Source organism: Hemitrygon akajei, chromosome 21, assembly GCF_048418815.1.
Source record: "Hemitrygon akajei chromosome 21, sHemAka1.3, whole genome shotgun sequence".
Classification (NCBI taxonomy): Eukaryota; Metazoa; Chordata; class Chondrichthyes; order Myliobatiformes; family Dasyatidae; genus Hemitrygon; species Hemitrygon akajei.
In genome coordinates this window covers 12175024-12190052 of record NC_133144.1, presented here as the reverse complement: position 1 = coordinate 12190052, position 15029 = coordinate 12175024, and the positions used below count along the sequence as shown (strand labels likewise).

At 45.7% G+C, this 15029-nt stretch overlaps 1 protein-coding gene across 4 annotated transcripts in view; it reads left to right on the top strand.

Moving 5' to 3' along the window:
• The window catches only part of tln2b (talin 2b), a 353394-nt gene that overhangs the window by 322921 nt on the left and 15444 nt on the right, over nucleotides 1-15029 (top strand). For all 4 annotated transcript variants that reach the window (XM_073024834.1, XM_073024833.1, XM_073024835.1 and 1 more), the window contains exons 48-52: nucleotides 860-985; nucleotides 2414-2530; nucleotides 5066-5251; nucleotides 5341-5448; nucleotides 6300-6405. In XM_073024834.1, coding sequence (XP_072880935.1) covers nucleotides 860-985; nucleotides 2414-2530; nucleotides 5066-5251; nucleotides 5341-5448; nucleotides 6300-6405 — 643 coding nt within the window. The remainder of the gene's footprint in view (nucleotides 1-859; nucleotides 986-2413; nucleotides 2531-5065; nucleotides 5252-5340; nucleotides 5449-6299; nucleotides 6406-15029) is intronic.

Here is a 15029-nt window from a genome sequence, read left to right as displayed (position 1 = left end):
GTCTTTGTGAATTGTCCCGTGGTTAGTCTTGGTGTTTAACCGGTTAAACATGGAGAGGCTGCATAGATCGGAAGGTCCTGTTCTGCACTGTATTTTTAAATAAAGTAAAATAAAATAATTAAATGATTAGGGCTGTTCCTGAGGTTCCCGTTGAGATTCCTGGAACTGGGAAAGGCGAATGACCTAACAGAAGGATGAACGGTGTGCCAATAAAGGCTTTGTAACTCGTGGCAAGAGATGCAAGGTGTCAAAAAGGAAAGCGTGTGACCAGTTAAAATGTGGAATAGCAGAAATGTTAGGGAAAGTATGTTATAGAGTGGGAGAGTAAAACCTTTCATGGCATTTCTCCACTTCAGAGGTACACATGGTGTTCACAATCAGGAGCTGAAGGCACCCAAAATCAAGCTACTTGGGTTTGATCTTGACCACGCCCCCGCCCAGCTCACTGTGATGAGATCTTTCTGTCCCGGGTGCTCTGGTTTCCCACCTCATCTCACAAAGGCTTCATTGGAGACTGGAAAGTTCAGGGTGAAGTTGATGAGCTGTAAGATGGAATAGGTTGTGAGGAGGAGATAAGGATTTCTGTGAGATTTCCCACCAGTATTGTTGGGAGTTTCTTTCTCCAGGTTACTCTACAATGGGAGAAATATCACAGGAGTGCCTGATTCAGGTCCCCACGTGCATGCCTCATGGGTTCGCTACTCCTGTGATACTCCCAGCCATCCTCTCCATGTAATATCAGTCACAGCTGAACCCTGAATGCCTCAGCCCCACCGACCAACCAGAGTGCTTTATAGGCTGGCTGTGAGCAGGCTTTACAGACTACGATTAATGCTTCTTTTTGATGTTTGTTTTTCAGGTTGTACTGATTAATGCAGTGAAGGATGTGGCTAAAGCGCTTACTGACCTCATCAGTGCCACCAAGTGTGCAGCTGGGAAACCCGCTGACGACCCATCAATGTATCAGCTGAAGGGCGCGGCCAAGGTACAGGGCAGGGCGGGGCCAAGGTACAGGGCAGGGCGGGTGCAGGGTACAGGGCAGGGCGGGTGCAGGGTACAGGGCAGGGCGGGTGCAGGGTACAGGGAGAGACGGGTGCAGGGTACAGGGAGAGGCGGGCGCAAGGTACAGGGCGAGAAGGGTGCAGGGTACAGGGAGAGACGGGTGCAGGGTACAGGGAGAGGCGGGCGCAGGGTACAGGGCGAGACGGGCGCAGGGTACAGGGAGAGGCGGGCGCAGGGTACAGGGAGAGGCGGGCGCAGGGTACAGGACGAGAAGGGTGCAGGGTACAGGGAGAGACGGGCGCAGGGTACAGGGAGAGGCGGGCGCAGGGTACAGGGAGAGGCGGGCGCAGGGTACAGGGCGAGACGGGCGCAGGGTACAGGGAGAGGCGGGCGCAGGGTACAGGGAGAGACGGGCGCAGGGTACAGGGAGAGGCGGGCGCAGGGTACAGGGAGAGGCGGGCGCAGGGTACAGGGAGAGGCGGGCGCAGGGTACAGGGCGAGACGGGCGCAGGGTACAGGGAGAGGCGGGCGCAGGGTACAGGGAGAGGCGGGCGCAGGGTACAGGGCGAGACGGGCGCAGGGTACAGGGAGAGGCGGGCGCAGGGTACAGGGAGAGGCGGGCGCAGGGTACAGGGAGAGGCGGGCGCAGGGTACAGGACGAGAAGGGTGCAGGGTACAGGGAGAGACGGGTGCAAGGTACAGGGCGAGAAGGGCGCAGGGTACAGGGAGAGACGGGTGCAGGGTACAGGGAGAGACGGGCGCAAGGTAGAGGCGGGCGCAGGGTACAGGGAGAGACGGGTGCAGGGTACAGGACGAGAAGGGTGCAGGGTACAGGGAAAGGCAAGCAAGATAGAGCAGGAGGGACAGCGCGAGGCAAGGAAGGTACAATGAAAGGCACAACATAAGGCAGATAAGGTTCTGTATAAACCTTATATTACAAGGTATAGCATAAGATAGACAAGGGCTAGTCACAGGAAGGTATTTATAGTGAATAGTTACATACATGGTGCCTGCAGCCTTGAGTTACCAAATTCCAGTGAGGCTCATTTCAAAGCTTGATATTATAATTATGTATCTTTATTTTCAATAATTTAAGATTACATTGTGAGAACAGGAGGACCGCAATGCAGAAGATTTAGGAGTGTTCAAATTTGAAGCGTCTGATGATGTAAGGAAGTTGATAAGAGGCAAGGCAAGTCTTTAATTTGATTGGGAAATATAGGGTAGAATACAGAGAGTTAAGGATGGTGTATAGAGTGGTGAGAAGTAGCGAGTGATCTTATTTTACCATTAAGGATTGTGAGGTCACAGAACAAAGATGGAATTAAAATAAATGTCAATGATGAGATAATAAAATTAGATTCAGGGTTCTGATTGGTTACCTGTTAACATGTGATCCCTTCTCCTGTAGGTAATGGTCACAAACGTCACCTCCCTTCTGAAAACAGTGAAAGCGGTGGAGGATGAAGCAACGCGAGGCACAAGGGCACTCGAGGGAACGATAGAAAGCATTAAACAAGAGCTGGCGGTACGTTAGTGGAGGGCTGATAACTCACTGATGTCACCTCAACTCTACATCTGATCACACTCTCCCTTTTAACTCCCAATTTATTTATCATCTTTCTCCTGATTTACTTTGTCTTCCTTTCTATTTTAAGGTCATGCACATTTTAGATTGGAACCCTTCCATCTTCATTAGCTGTATTTCAGCTGCAAAACTCTAAATTCTTCCCCATCTCTCTCCCATATATTTTGTGCCGCTTAAAAGATATAACACGCTAGTCTGATCTGGAACAAACAAAGGTACAGGAATGAAGACGCTCAGCCTGTGTGCTTTGGAGTTTAGAGCAGGCGGAGTGTTTTGTGGGTCGAATGTTTCAAGCAGAGTTCAGCCCATAGCTCAAGCAGGCAATATATTTGGTAGCAACGTGCACAGTATATGTCTCTGAATCTAGTTCTGTCTGAAAACTTCCCGTTCTTTATCTGTGTACTTTATATCTCTTCCAGATCTCTTTACAGCCACGACTTAAACAGTGTGATCCCCAAATAGACTGAAAAGAGCAAGCAGAAGTTCCCTGAGCGTCCTGCTCCCTAACCAGTACTCAGTTCTGAGTACTGACAGGGGAGAGGTTTCCCTTGGCAAGTTCTGTAAGAGCCAGGACCAAAGTATGATGGACAATGCAAAGGTACAAGGAGAGGGAAGACAGGTCTAAAGGGTGGTATTAATCAGGGATTCTAAAACTAGGACAGCAGACAAGTGTTTCTGGAGTTCTAGAATAGTTGTAGAGTGACTACAGTGTTGAACAGGAGGAACATGAGCCCAGAGAGTTACTATCTCTATCGATGATATAGTTGGTATAACCAGAATATGACTCTGGTATTGTGGAGCTGTTTAAACATGATGTGAATTCACACTTCAAGCATCGAGTTCCAGCCCCTATGAAAGAATGTTTCTTCTGCTTTAAACCTCTATCAGTTACTTTTAAATAACCATCCTGGCTTTTGACTGTCCCGCTTTCTCTTTCTGGGCTTCAGATCATGTTATACACCTTAGTTAAGTATCCCTTGGCCTCTTCTCTTCAAAAGAAAACAGTCCCAACTCGTACCATGGCTACACTGCTGGCAATGTTTTCTGCACCCTCCCAGTGTAATCCCCTGGTAACACAGTGGATGAACTGAAGCCTAACTTATGTGCCTTGGCAAATAGAATATATCATTGCATGTACCTTACTTGACCATCTTTCCTGCTGCCTTTAAGGATCTGTGGTTGTGCAATCCACGGTCCCACTTTTCTTTCAACCACTCAATGTTTTCCATTTCCATTCCTCTCCACATGTATTATCAAAGTATGTGTACAGGGTACAACTCTGAGATTCGTCCTCCCACAGGCAAGCCACGAAACAAAGAAACACCATAGAACCCATTCAAAGAAAATAGGAAACAACAACGCATGAAAAATAAGAACAAATTGCAGAAATGGCAAAAAAAATGTGAATAACACACAGAAGCGAGTTTAGGAATGTTGAGTTTAGTTCATTCCAGTGCAGTTTGATTCTGTGGCGTGCATTGACTGCAGGCCGCAGAGCCAGGCTGCCCCAGGTAAATTGTGCAGAATAGTGATTTTGTAACCAGAAATCAGAAGCCCATATAACATGAATTGCAGAGTCCTCTAGAAACAAGTCCAATCCACAAACCACACCAATCGAACCTTGTCCGAAACCCAAGACTCTTGCACCTTCCTCCAGCAGCAGCGAGTGAGAGGGAAGGGGAGACCAGCCAAATGCAGGCAAACGGCACTGGACACCCAAATCTCTTCCACTCTTATCCTCTTTGGTTTCAATCTTGCTCAGTGCTTTAATTGGCAAGTTGGTCGAGAATTGGAGCTGATCGTGGGACAGTGTTCTGCTGTCGGCCATACATTTTCCTGCAGTCTAAAGTGTTACTCTTTACTGTCAAGTTCACAGCCAATTTTTGCATTACCAGCTAACTTTTTTGTCAGTCAATAATCTATAGCAAGGGGAGAGAATACTGAATCCCATGAACTGCTTCCAATCACAACAATGCCCATCAGTCATTACCTTTGTAACCTACACTCAGTCAAGTTTGGACTGAATTTGATTTGTATTGATCAGCACACATCTTGTTAAAGTGCTGCTAAAATCTATGTCATCCACAGCAAATGTTCTGGCCAAAATGACGTACCCTGTGACCTCCCTACACAATTCATTGGACATGACCTTCCATTAGGAAATCATTTCATTTCCAGGCATTGTAAATTCAAATTCTTATCTGTCACGTGAGACTGGTCTTAACCTGACTGAAAGATGACTGCCCCACAGCCATTGGTCCACTGACAACTGCCCCACAGCCATTGGTCCACTGACAACTGCCCCACAGCTATTGGTCCATTGACAAATGCCCCACAGGCATTGGTCCACAGATACCAGCACTATCATATAGCTATTGGTCCATTGACAACTGCCCCACAGTCATTGGTCCTCTGACATAACTTATATGTGATATAACGTGAAGCCTTCATGCTGGATCTTGACTTAAATTCCAGGTTTTCCAATCAAAAGAGGTGCCAGCCAAGACTCATACCCCGGAAGAATTCATTCGAATGACAAAAGGTATCACAACTGCCACTGCCAAGGCAGTGGCCGCAGGGAACTCCTGTCGCCAGGATGAAGTGATAGCAACTGCCAACCTGAGTCGCAAGGCAATTGTCGACATGCTGACAGCTTGCAAGGTATTTGTCAGTCTCTTCGGTCACCAGTCTGATTTCTGGCTTGCTTTTGGTCAATCAGCATTAAAGTGCAAATGTGTTTCCCTCGGTAGCAAGCGGCATACCATTCGGCAGTGAGTGAGGATGTGCGAGGTCGGGCCTTGCATTCAGCCACTGAATGCACCGTGGGATACATGGAACTGCTGGAGCACGTCCTTGCGGTGAGTGGGTCAGCCTGGCTTCGTGTGGATTACCTAGAACAAAGTACACAGCGATGTAGCTTTCTGAGAATTATTGAGATAGGCCATCAGATTTCCAGGATTTGCAAGCAAATCTGAGGGATTTTGGAGAAACTATGTGAAGTGGTTACGTAGGATGTGGAAGCTTCAGAGAGTGTGCAGAGGAGATTTACTAGGACGTTGCCTGGATTGGAGAGCATGTCTTACAAAGAAAGGTTGAACAAGCTAGGGCTTCTCTCTTTTCAGTAAGTGAGGATGAGCAGTGACCTGTTAGAGGTGTATACGATGATGAGAGGCACAGATTGAGTGGACAGCCAGAGACTCTTTCCCAAGGCAGCAATGGTTATACAAGAAGGCATACGTTTAAGGTGCTAGGAGAAACGTATTAGGGGAGACTGTCAGAAGTCATGTTCTTATGCAGAGAATAGTAGGTGGGTGCCAGAGGCAGTAGTAGAGAAAGAAATATTAGGGACACTTAAGAGATTCTTAGATAGGCACATTGATGAAAGTAAGGTGGGAGGGTATCGTTAGATCAGGGGTTCCCAACCTGGGGTCCACAGACCACTTGTTTAATAGTATTGGTCCAAGGCATGAAATAGATTGGGGATCACCTAGGGTAGATTGATCTTGGAGAAGAGTAAACATCATGGGTGGAAGGAACTGTACTGTGCTGGACTGTTCTATGTAAGTGTTAGTTCTCTGTTCTGTGTCAGTCTGAATTCTCCGAATTCCTGATCATTCTGTTTATACTTAGCTTTGTAAACCCGTCATCACTTTTTCCGTGCTACTTAACCGTTGGAGAATGTCAAAAGTCTGGCTTTGCTTTGAAACAGGTTGTTCAGAAGCCCACAGCCGAGCAGAAGCTTCAGTTGTCTGCGTACTCGAAGCGCGTCGCAGCTGCCGTCACCGAACTGATCCAGTCGGCCGAAGCCATGAAAGGTCAGCATGGGGTCAGGGTTGAGAGCTCTAGGTTCTGTGGCCTCCACAAGCCAGGTAGCAATGCGCCGAGTTCTTCCCAAGCTCCCAGTTTAAATTTACATGCATTTCTCTAATGCGCGGAACATTCTAAAGGTACTTGCATGTAACCAGATAATTTGCTATACAAAGAAGGGTCATTTTCTCCTTTTTCATCTGTGCCTGCAGAGTTTCCTCCTCAATGCCAGTTCCAGACTCAGTTAATGTTTTTGAAACTATCTATTATGAATCACAGAAGCTTCAACTTGACTATTTTTGTTCCTTTCTCTATTTAAAGAGTCTAGAATTCTGTCTGCTTTTAACAACTTCCCTTTACTGCCATGTCACCATCGACAATTTATGGACATGAACTCTAGCATCTTTGATCTTTTACTCCTCTCAAAGCGAGTCTCCTAGTTTATATTGACGCAGCAGACTGCTACTTCGCAGTTCTCAGTACTAAGTTTCATTTGCTACTTCTTTACCGGCCTATCACTACGTCCGTAATAACTATTTGCACAGTTCACACATTTGCAGGTTCTCTGTTAGCTGCCGATTTGGGATGTGTGCCCCAGACGGCCTGAACAAGACATGTTTGACAAAGTAACCCCTATGGGTCAGTGTACCCTGTCCACTGCTGCAGGTTTGGCAAGAGGCTGTGGAGTCCTGCTCACTCAGCCAGTTTACTGTCCATGGTGCTGCTGCAGCCCCTTTTATTCCCTGGGCTTCAGCCTATGAGGTGGGCATTTCTATTGAGTACGTTTGTAAATACCATCGATCACATTTACCCCACCTTCAACCTGTCTCTACATGACTTCCACTATTCACCAAAATTATGGGGAGTGATGCAAGTTCTGCTCTGTACCTTTACCTTCTGAAAAAATTATTCTTGGTCTGTTCCATTTTTACTCCTTGTCTTATGGTTTTCCAATTCCAACAAATTTCCTTGGTTTGCAAAAAGTTATTTTAGTGCCTCTCTCTGTTCCTTTGTAGTTGAAATCTGCAGCCTGACCTCTTATCATTCTCAACCCAAAACACTGTCTCTTTTACCATTCTGAGTTAGTCTAACAAATCACTCTTTGCCCTGGTGAATGAGATCCAATTGCTCAAATCTCTCATTCCTTGGCATTGCGTCGGTATCAGTCCTATGCCCGCTCACAATATGAATGAGCCAAGTGCAGCCATTGTCCCTGACTTCTGCCTTAACCCCAGAGTTTACTTTTGTACTCCATGCCCCAGCTTAATAAGCTTGAGAGCCTAAGAACTACATAGATGGATTAACCAGATTTACCTTCCGTTATTGTAAATAATGAAAAGCATTCAATCTCTAATGAGGGAGCAGAGTATAATTCCAATTGAAGTGAGTTTGCAAAAGTGAGCGATTTGTACATCAGAGTGTAACTCTGCCTCTGTTTTCCATCTTGATTTCCCTGTCAGTGTATTTCCATTTAAAATCTCACTCTGCCATCCTATAATGATGTTTCCCAGGATCCTCTCACTGCCTGTCACACTCCCTGTGTTTCCTGCCAGAGTTGACACTGGAGTGCCTTCACTGTCTGGCACACTGTCACTGTGTTGCCTTAGCGCTGGTGATACCAGAGCCCTCACACTGCCTGTCACTGTCACTGTGTTGTGCTGCCAGTCAGTGGTCCCACCTCTGTTACACTCCTGCTGGCCAGAACTGGTGATTTCAGTCAGAGCTGCCAGTGTTCAGCCCTGTCTTGCAGAGGTGCACGTGTGCTGCAGACGATGGAGTTTTGCAGTGTACTAACTGACAGCTGGCATACCATCCGCTGTTCTTCCATTCTGATCCAACGACTAGTCCAGTTAATTCCAGTGAGGGATTGGGAGCTGGACTTGCACACTGCTCTGAGTGCTCACTCCTAACTGGAATGTGTAAAGAGCTGTGTTAATGTCTCTCTGCGTGTGGAGCGGAGAGGCCCTCGGGCATTGGGCTAGGTTCACCAGCTGCCATAGTGGGACTGATTGGACAAGTCTCTGGTGACAGTCCAGTGGAAACAACTGTAGCTCATTTTAAACATGACACATGGGATGGACGGGAGCGTCAAAGTTAGCATCTTTCACCGACCACATTGTCCTGCTTTTATTGGAAGACTGCTCTGGACTCCTTCATTCATGTTTGGAGTCTCTAACTTAAACCTGCAACAGGTTCCCTCCGTCACTCTTCCTCTGAAGCACAGAGGCAGGGAGTCGCTCTGAGCACGTTAACAGGAGGTTCACATGCCCTTCCTGCCAGTTTGCATCCGCTCTCTTATGTTTTATATATTTTTTGGATTAACGCTTTGCCAAATGAATAATATTCCTATTCTCCCCTCCAAACCCAAACTCTTTCTATTATTTTCCTTCCATCCCCTCTGCTCTGCCCAAGTGCAGTTTCTCATGAGTTTTGGGAATGGCCACTGTGAAAGTCCGGATCGGCCGGGGACGTTGAGAGGGGATTTGACTAGCAGTGCTCAAGATAATGAGGAGACAAACTTGTTCCTGTTGGTGAGAGGGTCAGGCGTCCAAGAACAACGGAATATAATATAGAACCGAGCACGATGCAGGGAGGGGATTTAATGCAGCTTTGAGCTTCCATCTGGAATGTATTGCCTGGGGGAGTACTGCAGGCGGATCTATATGGCTTTTACAGGATGTGTTCTTGAAATAACAGAAATTGTAGGGCTACAGGAAAATGGTGGAGAGGGGCAATGTTTGTCCAGAGAATCAGCCTTGATTCAGAAAGCTAAATAGCCACCTCCTGTGTAGTCACCGTTCTGTGATATTGTGGTTTCCTTCCCCCTGCAATCTCATTAACAGCTTCCTGATGTTTGAAGCTGAAAACTTCCTTCCTCTATTAGTATAATGGAGGAAGGGAAGTATTTGAACATTCTAGAAAATCATAATAAGATGGTTTTATGAAAAAGAAATGAGGTCTGACCATTTTTTTGGTGTCCTTTTATGATGTAATGAGTAAAGTGATAAGCAAGAGCTGGGTGATTTGACTTTTAAAGGCAGCTGATGACTAGTGGACCCCGAGCCAATGCCTCACAGTTCCAGAATCCTAACCCTCACGTGGAGGATCAGAGGGATCTTGGGGTCCAAGTCCATAGGGCACTCAAAGTTTCTGCGCAGGTTGACTCTGTGGTTAAGAAGGTGTATGGTGTGTTGGCCTTCATCAACCATGGCATTGAGTTTAAGAGCCGAGAGGTAATGTTACAGCTATATAAGAACCTGGTCAGACCCCACTTGGGAGTACTGTGCTCAGTTCTGGTCACCTCACTACAGGAAGGACGTGGATATTAGAAACATAAAATACTTACAGCACAATACATAGGAAGGGGAGATTTACAAGGATGTTGCCTGGATTAGAGAGCATGCCTTATGAGAATAGGTTGAGTGAACTTGGCCTTTTCTCCTTTGAGAAACGGGAGGATGAGCGGTGACCTGATAAGATGATGAGAGGCATTGATCCTGTGGATAGCCAAAAGCTTTATACCAGGGCTGAAATGGCTAACATGAGGGGTCATAGTTTTAAGGTGCTTGGAAGTAGGTACAGAGGGGATGTCAGGGGTAAGTTTTTCACACAGAGTGGTGGGTGTGTGAAATGCACTGCCAGCAATGGTGGTAGAGGTGGATACAATAGGGTCTTTTAAGAGTCTCTTAGATAGGTACGTGGAGCTTAGAAAAATAGAGGACTAGGTGCAAGTGAAATTCTAGGCCATTTCTAGAGTAGGTTACATGGTCGGCATAATATTGTGTGCCAAAGGACCTGTAGTGTGCTGTAGATTTCTATGTTCATAGATTTGGAATTCCCAAAGGAGATTTACAGGTAATAATTTATTTTTTGAAGTGTAGGAGGTGTCACAGCCTGCAAGCACGAAGCGTGCTCCCAGAAACAGCTCTAGCGTACATGACATACGAGAAAATCTGCAGATGCTGGAAATCACAGGAATACACACAAAATGCTGGAGGAACTCAGCAGGCCAGGCAGCATCTATGGAAAAGAGTAAACAGCCAACATTTTGGGTGAAGGGTCTCAGCCTGAAATGTTGACTGTTGACTTTTTTATCATAGATTCTGCCTAGCCTGCTGAGTTCCTCCAGCATTTTGTGTGTACGCGACTGCTGTTTTGGTAGAGGAATAAATACTGAATGTACTCCCACACGGATAGTGTCCCTATCATTTACGTTCATTACAAGACCTGCAGAGTTACAGTTTAAAGTCTGATCTCCTGCAATGGTAGAGAACTGCCACAGTACTACTCACTGGAGTCTCAGCTAGGAATCAATGCACAGGTCTTCAGCTTGAAGTTGTGATTGAGGGGTGAATGGTTTGTGGACCAGTGCCTCTTCCATGTGCTTCAGTTTGCCGACACGTATCTCAGAGGTACATCCGTACAACGTTTTATACTGCAGAGCTCGTCAACTGCTGAACTTGTGACCAAAGGAGAATTGTTGGTCACAGACATTCTTGGCAGTACAACAAGGCACATCAAAATAACCTGTGTACGTGATCCTATTTTGGCTTCCTGCCTTTCACTCTAGTCTTAATCGCTCCAGTGGGCCTGTGCATTGTATGCAGAAGCAGTGACACGAATTAATTGCAGGTGCTTGGCCTGGTTAATCCAGTGCTCCTGAGCCTGCAATAGTCAGCGTCCTTCACCAGCTTCACCCTGCTAACCAGGACGCGTATCCTGTGGGTCCTCTCATCTGCCTTGACTACCTGCATGTACACCAAAGGTCCTCACTTCTTCAGTGGTTTCGGGCTTGTTACATTCATTCTGAATATCCAAGCCCTACTAGTTATTTCAAAATGCATCAGCTCACTTTTTTTCAGCATTTTACCATTGCCCTGTCCACCTTACCAACTCATCCATGTCGCCTGAAACAGCTTTTATTTCATCTGTGATCCTACTAATCACAGCTCTTTTCAGAGCAGTGTTGTACCTGAGGAACCAGGTCTTGGGCCCTTTTTTGTCTGTTATACACATTAACGATTTGAACATGAGTGTTGGAGGTGTGATTAATGAATTTGCAGGTGACTCAAAATGGGTTGTGTTGTTGGTAGTAAGGAGGATGATATGGCAAGATGGCAGAGCAAAAGTTCAATGAGCAAAGTAAATTTTTATCAAAGCACATGTATGTCACCATATACAACCCAGAGATTAATTTTCTTGTGGGCATTCATTGTAAGTACAAAGAACCACGAAAGAATCAATGAAAAAATTGAACATCACAGAGATGGACAAACAACCAGTGTGCAAAAGACAACAAACTGTGCAAATACAGAAAAGAAGAAAATGACAATAATTAATAAATATCAAGAACATGAGTTATAGAGTCCTTAAAAGTGAGTCCATAGGTTGTGGAATCAGTTCAGTGTTGGGGTGAGTGAGGTTATCCCCTCTGGTTCAAGAGCCTGATGGTTGAGGGGTAACAACTGTTCCTGAACTTGGGGGGTGTGGGACTTGAGACTCCTATACCACCTCCTTGATGGCAGCAGCAAGAAGAGAGAATGGCCTGGGTGGTGGGGGTCCCGGATGATGGATGCTGCTTTCCTGCGACAGTGCCCCTTGTAACCGTACTCATTGTTGGGGAGGGTTTTACCTGTGATGGACTGGGCTGTATCCACTAGTTTCGAAGGTTTTTCCATTCACAGAATTGGAAGTTAATGCTGATAAGTGTGAAGTAGTCAATTTGAAAGGACCATTAAGCATAGGGCACACAATCAGGAATACTTGGGAACAGAAGGACTACTGTGTACCTTTGTAGATTCCAGAAGGTGGCAGCATTAAGTCACAGCGTAGAATGTAGGAAGCAGGGAATTTTGGTGCAACTTGCTATGTCATTCATTGGGCTGCTGTTCAATTTTTGCTTCTGCACTGCGGGATGGACGTGACTTCTGGAGAATGGAAAGGAGATTGCATGAGAGAGAGCCTCCAGTTGTGAGGAGAGACTGGTTTTCCCTACAGCAGAGAAGGCTGACGGGGACCTGGGAGATGTGTACAAAATTACGGTCAGGTATTGTCTGCCTAAGAGTGATGAAGGCAGGAGCTCTTACCTCATTGAATGATTATCTAGGTGAGCGCTTGAATCACGAAGGTATAAGAGGTTACAGGTGAAGCGTCGTAGATAGCGCTGGAGGCTGTCACTGTAGATAGCGTCGTAGGGCGCCACAGTGACGTAGCGGTTAGTGCAACCGTTTTGCAGCTCAGGTAATCAAACTTCATGCTTCAGCTCTGGAGTCCTTTGTAAACAAGTCTGTACATTCCTTCCCGTGTGTGAGCGGGACTTCCTCAGGATCCTCCGGGTTTCCTTCCACAATCCAAAGCTGTATGAGGAGTAGGATAGCTAGTTGTCCTGTGATTAGGCTGGGGTTAAGTCAGTGGGTGGCTGGGCAGCACCGCTCAAATAGCCACCTGGACCATGGTGTATCTCTAAATAAAACAGAGTTCTGTGCGGGCCTTTTGATCCACCGTGTCCATGCCAATTACCCACCTTAACCAGTCCAACCTCACACATACCCTTTGTGAGCCTGTCTGAATGTCTCTTAAATGGAGCAGTTGTATCTGATTCCAGCAGCTCCTCAGCCAGTGAGTTCCACTGTTTAAAAATAACTCCCTCACCCCCCACCCCCCACATCTCAATTGCCCTTCTCTTCCCCTGAATGGTGCTGTAGTTTGTCAGGAAATGAGTTCAGGGAGAACAGCAAGAACAAAATGAGTTCCATTTGTTTTAATGTTTCTCATTTTAGGATATTTAACTGTCTATTTCACTACAAAGCACTGAAGCATCTGGCAGATGTGGTCACTAATGAAGTAAACAATTTGTTGATTTTATTTGAGAGAGAATTGATTGGGTGGGGTGGTGTTGATTGGACCATCCTGTGAACTTTACCACTTGGCAGCAGGAGCTCTTTAAAATAACTGTCCAGTTAATCCCATTACCTCCATGGAGTTATGGAGTTTCATATTACAGTACAGGTGGCCCCCGTTTTTCGAACGTTCACTTTACGACAGCTTGCTGTTACAAAAGACCTACATTAGTACCTGTTTTGCTAACCAAAGAGGATTTTCACTTTTATGAAAAAAAGACACCTGCTTTATACGTGTGTTTACCCCGAGAAAGACTACCATGAGCGTGAAGCCTTGTGCGGGCAGTTGTGTGCACATGCATGTACGTGCGTAGGCGTGTACGTGCCGATTTTTTTTTTCTCCAAATCGATTTTGGCTCATTGTCTTCCCGATTTTGATAAGTGAAACTACACCATACATACAACATTTCTACTTTATATAGGCTCTATATTTATCATATCATTCCTGCTTTTACTATATGTTTGTGTTATTTTAGGTTTTATGTGTTATTTGGTTTGATTTGGTAGGTTATTTTTTGAATCCGGGAACGCTCAAAAATGTTCCCATATAAATTAATGGTAATTGCTTCTTCGCTTTACGCCATTTTTGCTTACAAACTGTTTCATAGGAATGCTCTACCTTCGGGTAGCGGGGGAAACCTGTACTACCTAGTTCCATTGACCTGCACCTGGACTATACCCCTCCCATCTTTGTACATATCCAAACTTCTCTTAAACGTTGAAATCGACCCCTCATCCACCACTTCCATTGGCCGCTCGTTCCACACTCCCACCATCATCTGAATGAAGAATTTCACCCTCATGTTCCCCTTAAACATTTCACCTTTCATCATTAGCCCATGACCTCTAAGTTCTAGCCTCACCCAACCTTAGTGGGAAAAAGCCTGCTTGCATTTACCCTATCTATAATCCTCATAATTTCGTACACCTCTATCAAATCTTCCTCGATCTTCAACGTTCTAAGGAATGAAGTCCTAACCTATTCAATCTTTCCTTTATAACTCAGGTCCTCCAGTTCTTGCAACTTCCTTGTAAATTTTCTCTGTACTCTTTCAACTTTGTTTACATCTTTCCTGTAGGTACGTCACTAGAATTGCACACGATGCTGAACAACATCTTATACAATTTCTGTACTTAATACTTTGACTTACGAAGGCCAGTGTGCCAAAAGCTGTTTTTACGACCCGTGACACCACTTTCAAGTGTTTATGGGTCTATATTCCCGGATCCTTCTGTCACGTTGCATTCCATGGTGCCCTGCCACTCACTGTGCAAGTCCTACCCTGGTTTGTCCTCCCAAAATACAACACCTCACACATCTGCATTAAATTGCATCTGCCACTTTTCAGCCCATTCTTCCAGCTGATTTGATAGCCTTCCTCATTGTCTACTATGTCCCAACCTTGGTGTCATCCACAAATCTGCTTATCCAGTTTACCATATTATCATCCAGATTATTGATGTCGAACAACGACGAACCCAGCTGCGATCCCTGGGCACACCACTAGTCACAAGGTTCCAGTCAGAGAGCCAACCATCTACAACCACTCTTCGACCTCTCCCACAAAGCCAATGTCAAATCCAATTTATTTAACTCATCCTGAATGCCAAGCAACTGAACCTTCTCGACCAACTTCCCATATAGGACCTTGTCAAAGGCCTTTTTAAAGTCCATATAGACTGCATCCATTGACTTTCCTTCATCAGGTTTCCTGATAATCTCAAAAAATAAT